We start from the raw sequence: 14,817 nt of genomic DNA, 5'->3' as shown, positions 1-14,817 counted from the left end.
GGAAAGTTTCAAAAGTTAGTTGAGATGTCTGAGACATCAGGGATGTAAACGGTCTCAAAGTTAGAGGCAGGATTTTTCTCAGAACCATATTAGCAATAAATTTAAGCAGTTCAGTAAAAACAAGTAATACGCAGATTCAAAGTAGCAAAAATTTCAAACCGGAAATCACTTTCACTTCTTGCTGAAAAGTATCAATCCATCGCCATTTTAGTTTCACTTTTCCTCAATCTTCTTTCTCTTTAATCTCTAACGTTAGCCTATCCGTTTCTGCACACTCTAAAATTTTCTTCATTAAAATCTCTTCAGTTGGTAAGTTTTCATTTTTCCAATATTGGGCAAATGCTATTCTCGCTGCTGTCAATACATGCAATATTAAATACTCATTCTCCTTGCACCACGCCCTGATCTGGGCACCATCTATATGTGCAGGAGAAGAAGTGGCAGGACTTGGGGTGGAGTAAAAAGAGGTATCAGCCTAAAATCCTTATGTAGCTACAAGCAAACAATGTCTAACGTCTCTTGAATTTTGTTGACCCTTATCTAATCCCAAGGAGGAACTCACCATTAGTTGAGATAATTCCTGTGCATGGACTTTTAGCCATAAATCAGTTTAATTGGTTCTTTACGTCTGGATCTGGTCTTTCCCACCTGGCAATTTGGCTTATTAGTTTGGGCAGCATCAAAAATTTATTTATGATCTGAGACCAAACAAGAAGAAGACCAACAATACAATAACTATAACTTGGGGTTTAAAAATTGTGAGAAAATCCTAAAACAATTAAGCGCTAACAGTTAATAACATGAAGCTGACACTTCTCAAAGCTTCTATAGCTCTTCCTAAAAGTGTTGTGACCTTCTTAGAGATGAGATGATTGAATCCAAAAGAGCATTAAATATTTCCTATTTTTCCCCCTGAGTTTCAGGAAGCCAGACCATAAGCAATTGCAATTTTCTGAATTAATTCTATTATGGTTTACATGGCAGCTTCCTAGAGGCAGGAAACCATATTAACAAACCATGCTACCAGTTTCCAGTTTCCAGTAATTTGCAGGGCTACAGAGAAAGGAGGTCAGTGGCCTTGGTATTATGGGTTGGCCATCCCTGAAGTAAAAGAGAAAAAAAGAAAGAAAGAAAGAAAGAAAGAAAGAGGGAGAGAAAGAAAGAAAGAAAGAGGGAGAGAAAGAAAGAAAGAAAGAAAGAAAGAAAGAAAGAAAGAAAGAAAGAAAGAAAGAGAAAGGAAGGAGGGAGGGAGGGAGGAGAGGAGAGGAGAGGAGAGGAGAGGAGAGAAGAGAAGAGAAGAGAAGAGAAGAGAAGAGAAGAGAAGAGAAGAGAAGGAGAAGGAGAAGGAGAAGGAGAAGGAGAAGGAGAAGGAGAAGGAGAAAATCAGGATTATTTCTTTTTGGTAGATTTATCTACTGGGAGTCTGCAACGGGTGATGTGTACATAATTCTGAGAAATCAAGAGAAATTCTGAGAGTTGAAGTCCATCTACCTTGAAGTGGCCAAGGTTGAGAAACCTTGATGTAAGCTGTCTTGTTGGTGTCATGAAAGGCTGTGATTGATGCTGTTGATTCATCTGGGGTCACTGAGGCTTGTCATGCTTCCCAAAATAACTTAAGTAAGGAAGAACAAGTCTCTGTCTAAAAGCAAGGCACAAATACATTAAAGAGACCATCTGAGATAGTGTGACTACCAAGCATTTTTGCCACAAGAAAGTAGTCCAACATGAATCTGGAAACCAGACTTAATTTTTTTCACCTCTATTTTCTTGGGAGAAGGCTGGAGGGATCTAACCAGATCAAGGCCTTAGCTTTGATGATCCTGGAGGAATTGTTCGGCTTTCATTGTAGCTGGAAAGATGCATTTCAGACAAAGAGCAGGTGGTGGTGGAAAAGGGGAAGGAAGGAAGGAGGGAGGGAGGAAGATGGGAGGGAGGGAGAAGTAAGGACTAAAGGGAAAGAAAGAAAAAAAGAAAGGAAGGAAGGAAGAAAAGAGAAAGAAAGAAAGAAAGAGGGAGAGAAAGGGGAGAGAGGGAGAGAGAGAGGGAGAGAGGGAAGGGAGGGAGGGAGGGAGGGAGGAANTCTCGCCTACATCGTCCATATAGGACGACTCGGGAACTCAACTCCTACCCCGGGCAGCTCACCTATCCCCTTATGCCCAGGGGAAAGGTATCAAGCCGTTTGACAGCTGATGCTGGCTGTCAAACCGGCTTTTACGCAAAACAGGCGGGAGGCAGCAAACAGCTGCGACCGACGAAATCGCCTGCCACCGGAAGTCCGACAGATATTTTTTACCAGCATTCTAAACTGATAATTTTCAGATTTTTTTTTCTTAGCAGGAGCACATCATGCAATCCTACTATTGCTGGTAGTTTATACCTAATTTAAATAGATTAGTTCTCTGTTTTTAGATGACATAGGGAGCTGTGATTTATTTAAAATGGGAAGAAAAAATTTCCATTCATTTTCTTACAGTTGAAAGTAATACAGTGAAGCCTATTTATTGCTTTTTATTCATGTTTTGGGGAAAAAAGCAGATAAGGGATGAAAAGAACAAGAATTTCAAATGCTCAGGGGTTAGCAACTTATGGCTCAAAGACTGGATCTGTATTACCACCCTAAATCATCTGGCTCATACTTCCAAAAAGAAATAGCATATCTACCTGATCCATGGTGGTCCTAAAAAGAACTCAAGTTTGTAATTCTATCTCAGGCCTGATATAGACCTGCATTATTTTAATAAATTGTAATGATTTGGTTCATGTTACAAGTATGTATACACAACCACAAGGTTGTGCCAAGATGTTGTGATCATGTCCTCATTTTCCTCTTTGGTCACGCCTCCCTTTTTTCCCCTAAGAAGAATCTCGATGGTTTCTCCCCCAAAGTCCTTCCAAGTGCGAATGTATTCACTTGAGAGAGAGAGGGAGAAAAATGCCTATCATCTATTCACAGACATGGCCTCTGGCCCCTATGCAGAAGAAGATTGCAATCCCTGCTTTGTATAGATTAGGGGTCTGCAACCTTGACAACTTCAAGACTTGTGGACTTCAGCTCCCAGAATTCTGGGAGCTGAAGTCCACAAGTCTTGTTAGTGAGGACCCGGGCGTCACCCCGAATCGTTATTTTCCTTACTCATAAGTTTAAGGCATGTTGGATAAATTGTATACTTAATTGTCATTTATTAAAACAATAAGAATTGTATTAATGTTTGCAAAAAAGGATGTTTTGGGGAAAGAGGAAATCGATTAAAATTAATATATGGAATACAGATTATAGAAATCAATTGTTAAGGAGTGTTTCTACAAATGTAACCCAGACAACACACTGTTTACCAATTATTGAATGACCTATGCTTGTTAAAAAAAAAATAATAAAATATATAAAAAAAGAAGAAGTCCACAAGTCTTAAAGTTGTCAAGGTTGCAGACCCCTAGTATAGATGACATTAGCAGGATCTCTACATACAGAATGACTAATCTTTAGAAATGCCTTAAAAACAAACCTTTTCAGAAGGGCATTAATTCAGAACCTATTATCAATATACCTATTATTTTCTGTTATAGTAATTTATGATATGATTTCTGTATTTCCTTATTATTAATATATTTATTTTGGTTTATTGTATATGTGGATCCATTTAGAAATTGATGACATATTAAGTAATATGCCCTAATGTGAGACTTAGATTCAAACGAATGGCAGAGAAGCTTAGATGTCTTTAATTAGCTGCAAGATTTAGCATATGAAAAGCAGAGAAGTGGAAAATGATCAAAGTTAGTCAATGATCTTTGTAGAATATTCATTTTTTATTGGATAATAAACAGATGATTTGATGAGGTAAAATATTTACCAGACAGATTCATTCTTAGAGTATCTTATTTTATTTTGGGATAGATAGGCTGTTCAGAACAGTCTTTTAATCATAATGGAACTCCTAATTACTATTTTTCTTACGCCAAAACCAATAATCAAATCAAGACATGAGGTGGCTATAACTTTTGTAAAAGATAAATATTTTAACTTGATTTAAGAAATGCTAAAGTACAAAAAGCTCTCTATTGTCGCTGTTCTATTCATTGTTGTGAAAGTAAAGAATATCTAAAAAGCAGAAAGATCATAATGCTGAAACACAGTAAGTCATTGTTTCTTTGATCATCTGATGAGTCTTCTAACAAAGGGTACAAATTTGAAAAATTTACTTTAGTTTGGAAACTAGCAGTAATGTTTAAAAGTGGCCCAATTTCATTTGATATAATGAATGTGGCAAAAGACTATTTCCATTTTATTCTGCATGATCAATAGGATTTGAAGAACTGGGAAGATGATATATTAATCCAGGGCTTTTCAGGTAGATGCTACGTGCTACCTAGCATGTTCCAAAGATGTTTCTATAGCAACTGCCTTTGCTGTCTCTATTAAAATCCTGCAGAAGCATATAACCAAAAAGAAAGGTTCCATGTAATTTAAGGGCCCTCAGAACTTAAGACAGAAATCTTAGTGATTACTTGGAAAACTTTTTGTCCTGAATTCCTTTTAAAAATAATATACTTGGACATGAACAGAAGAATTAATAGACTAGAATCTGTACTATTTTATTAGTACAGACTGCTCTAAGACTAAAAATCTTATGTCTTTTAATGTTGTTATGTTTTTTTCTCCTGAATTAGATAAACAGTGACAAAATTGTAATGCATGGTTCATTTTGGCAATTTGTAAGTCATGACCCTTAAAAGGCTTGCAAAATATGCACAACTAGGCTGTATTCATTATCTAAAAACTTACATGATAGGATGAGATAAGGCTCAGAGCTAAGCTCCAGACTGAATAAACTTTAGCAAGAAATATTGGGAAATAAACTACTTTTGCCATAGTTATTACTGTCATGTAAATGGGGGAAATATGGTTTTAGTCAGCTTCCATCTTGACAACAAAAGCATGAGTGTTTTTGTAGCTCCTTTCTCTTTTCTGATATTAACAATGGAAGCTGGAGAGGCATGTTCTGCTTAGCTGGTGAAGTTCAGTACCTATCCATCAAGTCCCTCCTTTAAAAGTGCTACATCTCAGGACTGCATTTTCAAGGGAAAAACAAAATAACACTTTGGTGAGTACAAGGATAGGTACTGACTATGATTTATCACTTCCCAAGGACAAGTACAGTTTGTTCCATGGGAATAATTTAGAGAAAAGTTCAGAGTAGATCTTCATAGAATAAAAAAAAAAGTTATTAGATGAATGCTTTCCTATCATGGCAGTTAGGAGGCTAAAATAATTGTCCAAGAACAACTCTTGAAAGCATTTTTATAGATTGGTACTAATTTATTCAGTGGTTCACGGTGATATGCACACTGACTATAAAATAGATTTAGGTAGCCTGCTTTTTGCAAAGAATTATCATAGTCAATGCGATTTTTGCTGTTATATGAAGTAACTTTTAAGAATGAGATTATTAAATTAAGCTTTTCGTTTCTTCACTGACAATTCAATGTAAAAATAAATTCAGACATGTTTTGAAAGGTACAAACAATTGTACGTATATGATATTATTTATCAGATTTATATAGCTACCCATCTCATTCATGTGACTCTGGGTGGCATACAATAAGACAGCCAATTATATTTGTATATAAATAAGAGTGAAGGGAATGGACCAGCATCCTACACACAATTTTAACAATTTTGTGGATTTGCCTTTTTCCTAGGATCTCCAAATGTACTGGAAGAACCATGTTTTCAGGGATTTTCTAAATGCCAATAGGTCAGAGCTAATCTCTCCCATGGGAGAATGATGTTCCAAAGAGCATCATATTAAATACCATTAAATGGACAGTATGGGTTGCCCTTCCAGTTAAATCTGTGTAAGCTACATAAGCTTTGGGAAAACTATAATGCTACAATTATATTGTATTGATACTATATTTAATACTATAATGGTATCCATCGAGCCTTGGTGGCATAGTGGTTAGAATGCAGTATTGCAGGCTAATTCTGCCAACTGCCAATAGTTTGATTCTGACTGGCTCAAGGTTAGCTCAGCCTTCTGTCCTTCTGAGGTTGATAAAATGAGGGCCCAGATTGTTGGGAGCAATATGCTGACTCTGTAAATCTCTTAGAGATGGCTGTAAAGCACTGTGAAGTGGTATATAAGTCTAAGTATTATTGCTATTGCTATGCTAAATATATAGGGAAAGATACAAACAGTATAAAATCTAAATGGAACTTCACACATGAGTGCAACAGAAATAAATTAGTATAGTTCTGTTGAAATTCTAACTTCAGGGAAGTGATGACCAATAAAAGACATAAATGTTTATGAACTTAGCCAATTTTATATCCATCATAAATGTGTGTTAGTATAATTCTGCTACTGTCTTAATTGTAATAACTTCTGAGTCGGGTGTTCTTGCTTTTATTATCCTGATACTACCTTTGGGGACTGTTCAATTTTACTAAATGATGACTTACTTGCTTTTCTACTAGGCACCACACTAAAATATAAACATTGAAATACATCCAAAGCAGCAGTGCTATGGAAGAATGAATTTGAAGTGGATCAGCTCTCTGTTGTTTCAAGAGCTTCTCAGTTGAACTTTAGTTTTTTTAAATAATCTCCATAACTAGCTTACAGTAGATGTTTCAGGCCAGAGACCCAGGCAGATGTGAGGGTGAGATATGAATTTGGTGGCAGACTAGACAAAAAGCAGAACCGGAGAGGGAGGTAGATGGCTTCTGATAGATGGTCCAACTAAAAGGCAGTGGTTGGCTGAACAAAAAAGCATTCCAAGCAATGTCTTGTTTGGAAAATTGTAGGCACCTCCCTAGTATTCCCACCCATATTTGGCAGGATGAAGACTGTAGCCTGCTCCAGAGGGGAAATCGGAAGTTCACAATCTTCATCCAAAGGATAATTTTCCCAGGCTTTTTTTCCTCCCACACCTCTTTCCTTTTTTGGAGCTCAGACAGGCCAATTTAAAAAAAAATTGAGACAACACTTGGTTTAGGTAGCTCTGCCAAGTGCAGCTTGAAAAGCAAATTTTCTTTTATCTTTTTAAAAATATTTAAAAAGTAACTCTGCAAAGCCTTTTTCATGAATATATTATACACTTGATCTTCAGCATAGCTGACATAATGCAGCTGGGGTGTCCTGTCAGCTACTCGAAGATTTGCCTACTTACTACTGCTTCCCTCTATCCACTGAAGATAAAAAACCTCAGTACTGACAGTTGAGGCGGGAAGTGCCCATTTTACTTATAAACACGTTAGACTTGTCCAATTAACTAAAGCTAGTAATTAAAAGAGGTTAGCAGGCATTAACATTTGCCACAGTACAAGGAAAGCAAATTTGTTGTAGTGGTTAAGGCCTCAGGCTAAAAACTGGGAGAATTCTGGTCTCACCTTAGGCACAAAGCAAGCTGGGTGATCTTGGGCCAATCACTCTCTCTCATCCTATTGGATCTAGTAGGATGGACAGATATTCTTAGGAAAAGGCAGGCCTGCAACTAGCCAGGTCCTTTAAAGGTAATAACCAGCACCTGGAATTGCACCCAGAAGAAAACTGGAAGCCAGTTCAGTTTTTGCAATAGAGGTGTAACGTGGGTGAACCAAGGGGCACCTAATACTATGTGTGCTGCCGCATTCTGGACCAGTTACAATTTCTGAGTGGTCTTCAAGGGCAGCCCATATAAAACACGCCGCAATAATGCAATTGGGAGGTGACTAAGGCATGAGTGACCATGAGCGGAGCCTCCCAGTCCAGGAAAAGACACAATTGGCATAGAAGACCTGCAATTCAGTGCACCAGCGCAACCCCATCCACAGTCAAATATGACAAGTCACAAGACCCTGGGAGACCAAAAACCCAGAGCCATTCCATCTTGTCAAGATTGAGCCAAAGACAGTTTATCAGTGGCTTCATGTAGAATGTTAAGAGAGGGGAGAGACCCAAGCTCTGAGGTACCCCACACTGCAGGGGCTTATGGCTTGACCTGCCCTTCCCCACTCATACCGCCTGGAACCAGTCACAGAGAAAGGAGGAGAATCACCTCAAAATAGCATCTCCCATTCCCAACCCCCAGAACTGATGCAGAAGGTCATTGTTGTTGATATTAACAACGGCTGAAATAATTCAACATGTTTTAAAGGGTTTTCTCTCGCTTCATCTGAGAATTTCTGAGCATTGAAGAAACTATAATATGAATGGTATAATATTTTATTCTGCATCTGATAAATAAATTTGGCATTTGGATGGCTTACATATCATACTGTATACTGAAACAAAAGTGTTGGATCAAAGAACAGCAAAAACAGCCCTTTATACTAGAGTATTCTAAGTGGCAAAAAACATTGGATTTGAGCAAGACTTACAGTCTTCATAGAACACCGAATATTTGTTTTCTTTGCAGTTATGATTTATCATTGTTCTGAAGTGGTTTTTCTTCTTTTAATGCTTCTTATCAGTTGCTTCTTGATCATGGTTAGATACTGGCAGATAGATACTAGATACTAGATTCTAGAACGCATCATGGCAGCTATCTTTAAAAATACCTATGAAAATTACCTTTCTTTGTAGACAATTTGAATTTAAATTGAATGACTGATTTTTTTTAAAGGAAACTTTAAAGAAACTCTATCTCCTTACTTGATAAAATACTTATAGTTAAAATTTCATTAAATTCCGCCTTGAACTTGATTATGTGAATTTTTGTGTTGATTATAACAAAAAAGATAAGGCTCAGTATTGGATTAGGTGAAGCTTTGAGTTTGCTGCTTAAAGGTTAACAAAGGAGAAACAGTGGATCTGACATTTGTTTGGCAGGAAATGGGTAAAAAAGCTGTGCTTGTTATATAGTTTTCTTCTTATAAAGGAAGCAGCTGCTCTATTCACCAGCTGTAATTTGTGAATGGCCTTTAATGGCAGTCCCAAAGAGGATATCCCAAGGAGAATATGTGGTGGAAATTAAATCGGACGGGGGGAACACACAGATCATTATTATAGGTTGAATTGGAGGGACAGGTCAGCTCAACTTTCAGAAAATAATAGTGTGTGTCACTGAAGTATTCAAAAGAGTACCATTGAGTAAATTATTATCTTAACACCAGAGTTACTGTATAGGGATCAGTATAATTTATGTATTCAGTGTTCTGGTATCTAATATAGGTTCTTGAACACTCATTTTGATACGGAATTCAGAAAGCACAAAGAATTTGCCACAAGAATAGCACTGTAACCTCTCTGTATTAAGGTATCTATAATTATTTTTCTAGGAACTACCTGGACATTTCCATCTGTGAATATTTCTATTTATTTAATACGTATTGGAATTCTCCAATCTTTTCAAGTTTCTTTGGATGAAGCAAATCCACTGTAATACTCCTTTTTCACTCCCATGGTTCTCTGGTTATTAGTTCAGAACACATTGATCAGTCTAGGTTTGAATTATACTTTAATATTCTTGGCATCACCAAAGCAAAATTAACATTGAAACTAATGCCTTTGCTACCTTAATACTCCTTTTCTTCAAAGTTGGAATCACATAAAACACCAAGGAAAATGAATTGTAAATAGGGACAATTTTAATGATTTTAATAAGACACAGCTATAAATATTTGGTTTTTAATTGGCTTTTATAGGGGATAATGTTTCATATTGTTTTAACATGCTGTGAGCCGCCCTGAGTCCCATGGGGAGAAGGGCGGCATATAAGTTAATGAAAATAAATAAAATAAATAAATAAACTAATGGAGGCTTTGTGGCTCTCTCTGCCGTTTCTTTTTCTTACTTTTGTGTACTTGCTTTTCAGGAAGTAAAGCACTAATTTTATCCTTAGAATAATAATACCTCATCACAATTAAAAAAAAGTATGACATTCGATACATATGTATTCTTGCTTTAGGGGGAAAAGAGCACTTCTCTCTTCCTTGCCCCTTGCTACAAATTTAAGAAGGGATTGCCTGCCATTATTAGAAAAGGAGAAGATAACTAATTTTGCATAATGAAACAAGTGCAAAATATGCACAAAGAAGCAAATTATTCCTGCTCAGGTAGGGGACCTTTGTAGATATTACTAGATTTATTTTAGGAGCTAGCTCAGGGGTAGGCAACCTTGGCTCTTTTATGACTTGTGGACTTCAATACCCAGAATTCCTGAACCAGCCATGCTGACTCAGGAATTCTGGGAGTTGAAGTCCACAAGTCATAAAAGAGCCAAGGTTGCCTACCCCTGAGCTAGATGAACATTACTGTTCATGGTATAGTCTGCATATACACAATACATATTGTTTTTAAAACCTTAAATCTGATAGATAGAAAGAACTGCATGAGAGTTAAGATGACTCACAGGAATGTTGTATTTTTTCATTTCCAATATGTGAATAACACATAGGAATAATGGTGAGATGTTGCATTTTTTACAGGAAAGATTACTGCAGTTTCAGAAGAAATTACTGTACATAGATTGTGTGGAACAATTTATGTGTTTGCTGCTCCTAATTCCTCTGTTGGTGATTTTTTGTTAAGTATCTGTGATCTCATTGAATATGGTGATGTTTGTAAACTGTTGGTCATAAAGATAATTTTATATTGAAGCAGAGATGTTAAGAAACTGGATAGTTGAATATTTATTTCAGAATTCTTGATGGATGCAATAATTAGTTATCCTGGACCAAAAAGAGGCTTATTATGATACTAATATAACAGCTCTTCAGAAAGTACCAAAAAATGAAAAATTAAAACATTAATATAGCCGTAAAACTGCTACTTATGGTTTTAAAAGGCCGTAATTCGGGTGGAAGAGTATTCTGTAGGATAGGGACTGTCATGGAAAAGGCATGCTTCCTAGAATAAGGTGGCAATGGTTAAGGGAAGGAACTAGGAGTGTGTCTACCCTATCTGATCTATTAGGATGGATAGATCTCCTTAGAAAGAGGCAGTCTCTCAGATAACCTGGCCCTGGGCCGTATAGGGCTTTAAAGATAATCAGCATCTTGAATTGCACACAGAAGGAAATTGGGAACTAGTGCAGCTTGCACAACAGAAGTGTTACATGGGTAAATCTAGCACTGCCTTCACCACCACCATCTTCTGGATCAGTTGAAACCTCTTTGCAGTCTTCAAGGCAGATCCAGCTGGAATGCATTGCAGTAATCCAAATGGGAAGTGAGCCAGGCATTAGTGACCATGAGCAACTCAGCGCTTAGAACACTGAGTCAGAAGATCATTGAGAGGTCGATGGTTCAGCAGTTCAAAACCTGAGAGAGAGCTGTGTGACTGAATGAGCCCTGTCAATTTGTCCCAGCTCCTGCCCCGCCCAGCAGCTGGAAAGCACACACAGGCAAGTAGATAAATAGGTACTTCAGTGGGAAAATATCTGGGACATGAAAGGAGCCTCCTCGTGTCCTCTGGGCAATGATGATGCCACCGGCTAATCCTTTCAACCTGGAAGCATTTTGATAGGTGCTTCCGACATGAACATAGTAGTACTATGAGCAAGGTCTCCTGGTATGAAAGACAAATCTGTGCAAAGCCCCCCTCTGTTGCAGATACCACCTATTCCTCAAACAAGAGCTGTGAGTCTAGGACAACAAATTGCAGAGCAACTCAGATGGGAGGAATGCCACACTGTCCAGAGTCAGAGATGAAATATCATCTGGGCCCAGGGAGCCAAAAACTCAGAGACACTTTGTCTTGCCAACGTTGAGTCAAAACCAATTCCTCTCATCTAAAATCAATGTCAAAACTTTCTAAATTTGCTAGAATTTTGTTTTACTTATTTTCTGCTTATCTTTCAGTGATTACTAAATTATTTGATCCCATTTTGTGTTGGGTCAACAATTTTTGTCTTGTAATTACTTCTAGTAAAATTTAACACATTTGTTTTTCTATAGGGTCCTGGAGCATCCAGGTAGAGAGAGGAAGCAGAGTAGTAGTGCTACGAAGTCTACTCTGGCCTGGACTCACATTCTACCATATTCCTAATACTAAACAGCATGGTTACATCTATTTTGGCAACGGAGAGAAGAACATAGACTTACCCTTCATGTTGTAAAGATCACAAACACATAAAATTAAGGAAGCTATCTCCTAATGTTGTAATTATTTTGTACTTATGTCTATATTTTTGATTTAATAAATCTGTGTGAAATCAGTCTACTTCCTTGTAATCCATATTTTAAAAATATGTTTAGTTAGCACTCTTTTTGAGAGTAGTTGAGTCGTTCCACACCCATTTGCACTATTCAGGTGACCCCGAGGGCAGAGATAAATCTCCAAGTGGCCTCAAACATTTATGATGCACACAGGATGGTCAGACATTTATGATGCACACAGGATGGTCAGAAAGAGTGCCAACGACCAGATGACTGCAAGTAATATAAATTCTTCCATCCTCCACCATTCAGTCAGAACTGAAGAAGTTTCTTGGATGAGAAGCAAAACATCTTCAAGGGAAAACTAAGGAAGTCCAGTTGCCTTTTGAAAAAGCACCTTTGGGACAACCATGACCTGGATGACTGAGAATCTCCATAGACATTTACAATAGGGCATGCACACACAACAAATCAAACATATGAATATAGAGTTGGGGGTGGGAAAGCATACTGGGCAAGGGTATATGCAGAAAGAATCTGGGAGTGCTCCAGAATAGTTACAAAAAAATCAAATGTAATGCTTGGCTGCATCACAAAAGTATAGAGTCAAAATAGATTTGTCAGACCACACTGAAGATATTGCTTCCAATGTTTGATGTGCACTTCAGGAATGACGAAGTAATGTCCCCATTGGACAGTAACCAGATAATAAAGGAACTGTAAGGAAGAAAAATCTTAGATGGGATGAAAAACAATGATTTAAATTACAAGGAAGCAGATTGTGGTTGGACGGGAAAACTTAATATTATGCTACTCAACAATAGACTACCTTAGGAGACTGGACATTTTCTGGAGTTATTTAAGCACTGGTGATTCTTGTACTGGGTAGGGATCTGGACTATATGATTTTTTAAAAGAACCCTTCAAATCTTATATGTGTCAAGGTTCCGACTAACGGACCCAAACAAATCAGAACTGCGAGGCTTAAAGCTTCCTCAAAGAACATGTTTATTGGATACATATCAGCACAGTCAAAAGTGAAACCAACTCTAAAATTCCCCCCAGGAATTCAATGTAACTAAATGTAACACTTTCCTCCCCTCTATTATGCAATTGATCACACTTCCCAATGAAAGCAATTGGCGGGCTCCGTGACACTTCTCTCCACCTTCCAGCACCTGTGGGAATGACCTTGGCTCCCATGGGACCGCTCCATGTTTAGTCTAGCAATACTTTCACTTCCCCCCCCCCCAACCTGTGTGGCAACTGAGAACGACAAAGATGGCTTCAGCCAGGTTTGTTTCAGAAGTTGACAATATGGTTGTATTATTCAGCAATTAGTTTAAGGTAGTGTAGGATGCAAAATGTACAGGCTATTGAAATCCAACTGAAAAAATGACAAAAAATTCATCTCAAGAGTTTAATCGGAATATACACAAAAATGAGATATGCCTCCATAGAGGTAACAAATTGGTTGTTCAACTAGCCTTCCCAGGCTCCAGCAAATAACATTACCATCTGCAACCATTTTGTTTCTTCCAGACTCTACAAAACATTTATGATGCACACAGGATGGTCTGAATGATCGTCATCTACTGTCAACTCAAGCTGCACTCTCCTTCAATGGTTAAAACGAAGGGGCTTTGATCCATAAGTAATATTGTCTTTAAGTATTGGATGTGATATAGGCATGGGAACTTTGCACCATTTTCTCCCCTTCTTGTAAATGGGTCTCACAGCGTTAATAGGATATCTGGTATGGTACCTGTGAAGAGAAGCAGAAAACCATGCCATGAATAAAACTGGCAATCAACAAAACATGTTTGAAATGTAATAAATACTTACAAATAACATCCTCATTTTACTTTATTAGCACAAGTGACAACTAGGGCCCTATGTGCCTCGATGAAATGATCTAAGCACCTTAATTGTGGGCTGTACTTCTTCAGTTACAATAACGGGAGTAATTAATTAAAATGCTTCTGCCCAGTGCTGCTTTAGATTTGTAGGAGTCAGGCAAGAAATAAGAAACTCTGTTCCATTTTAATTTCCTATTAGGTATTGTTTTGAAATTCAGTCAATGGCCATTAACTTCTCATTCATTCTTTCCATTTCATTATTTCAAAATAAAATCAGGCACATACTGGTCCTTCAGCAAAGTCCATTTCTGACTGTTTGTATATCAGGTTATTTCAATGCGTTGGCTAATTTCAATCTTATTATTTCTATTTCAGCCTTTTGAAACGATATCAAGTTATCTGGTGAATCTTTGCTGTGTTCACAAGACAGGCACAAGGGAGCTCTACTAAGTTGAGAAGGATTTGAATTGCCAAAGGAATTAATGTCTATTTTGTTAAAAAACTAGGTTAGGTTTTCTTAATGCAGAAGAATAAGAATTGGCAGGACCACTCATTTTCACACATTCCGGTAAGAAAGTGTAGTGAAGTTTTTTAAAAAAATGATTTTTATTGTTTGTAATATAAAAAAATATATAGAAAGAAAAAAGAAAAAAAATAATAGAAACTAAACAAAGAAAAGGGTGCCGTCGGCCAGACAGTGCCGGCTGGCGACCCCAAGGGGGAGGGCCTTCTCTGTGGGAGCTCCCACCCTCTGGAATGAACTACCCCCAGAGATCAGGGTGATCCCTGATCTCCCTTCCTTCCGCCGCGCCCTTAAGACATGGTTATTCCAGCTTGCAGGACTGGCCTAGGGAAATTTTTAGAGGGGGTTTTAAT

The 14,817-nt window shown here is 37.6% G+C and overlaps 2 protein-coding genes and 1 non-coding gene across 3 annotated transcripts in view; 1 reads left to right on the top strand and 2 right to left on the bottom strand.

The window, feature by feature from the left end:
* Positions 1-12,144, top strand: part of RSPH9 (radial spoke head 9 homolog) — a 32,414-nt gene extending 20,270 nt beyond the window's left edge. The window contains exon 5 of the mRNA XM_015817996.1: positions 11,882-12,144. Coding sequence (XP_015673482.1) covers positions 11,882-12,042 — 161 coding nt within the window. The 3' untranslated portion in view covers positions 12,043-12,144. The remainder of the gene's footprint in view (positions 1-11,881) is intronic.
* Positions 2,977-3,150, bottom strand: LOC114922703. Its single transcript, XR_003810465.1, has one exon. It is a non-coding gene; the product is annotated as a U12 minor spliceosomal RNA (small nuclear RNA).
* Positions 12,145-13,488: 1,344 nt separating the features above from the next.
* The window catches only part of MRPS18A (mitochondrial ribosomal protein S18A), a gene marked incomplete at its 5' end in the record, with an annotated part of 21,245 nt that continues 19,916 nt past the window's right edge, over positions 13,489-14,817 (bottom strand). Inside the window, 1 exon segment of the mRNA XM_015817984.1 lies at positions 13,489-13,847. Coding sequence (XP_015673470.1) covers positions 13,703-13,847 — 145 coding nt within the window.

The sequence above is a fragment of the Protobothrops mucrosquamatus genome, unplaced genomic scaffold, assembly GCF_001527695.2.
Source record: "Protobothrops mucrosquamatus isolate PMUCROS unplaced genomic scaffold, P.Mucros_1.0 scaffold_133, whole genome shotgun sequence".
Classification (NCBI taxonomy): domain Eukaryota; kingdom Metazoa; phylum Chordata; class Lepidosauria; order Squamata; family Viperidae; genus Protobothrops; species Protobothrops mucrosquamatus.
Note: the sequence above shows the minus strand (reverse complement) of the source record. Positions and strands in the feature narration are given on the sequence as shown.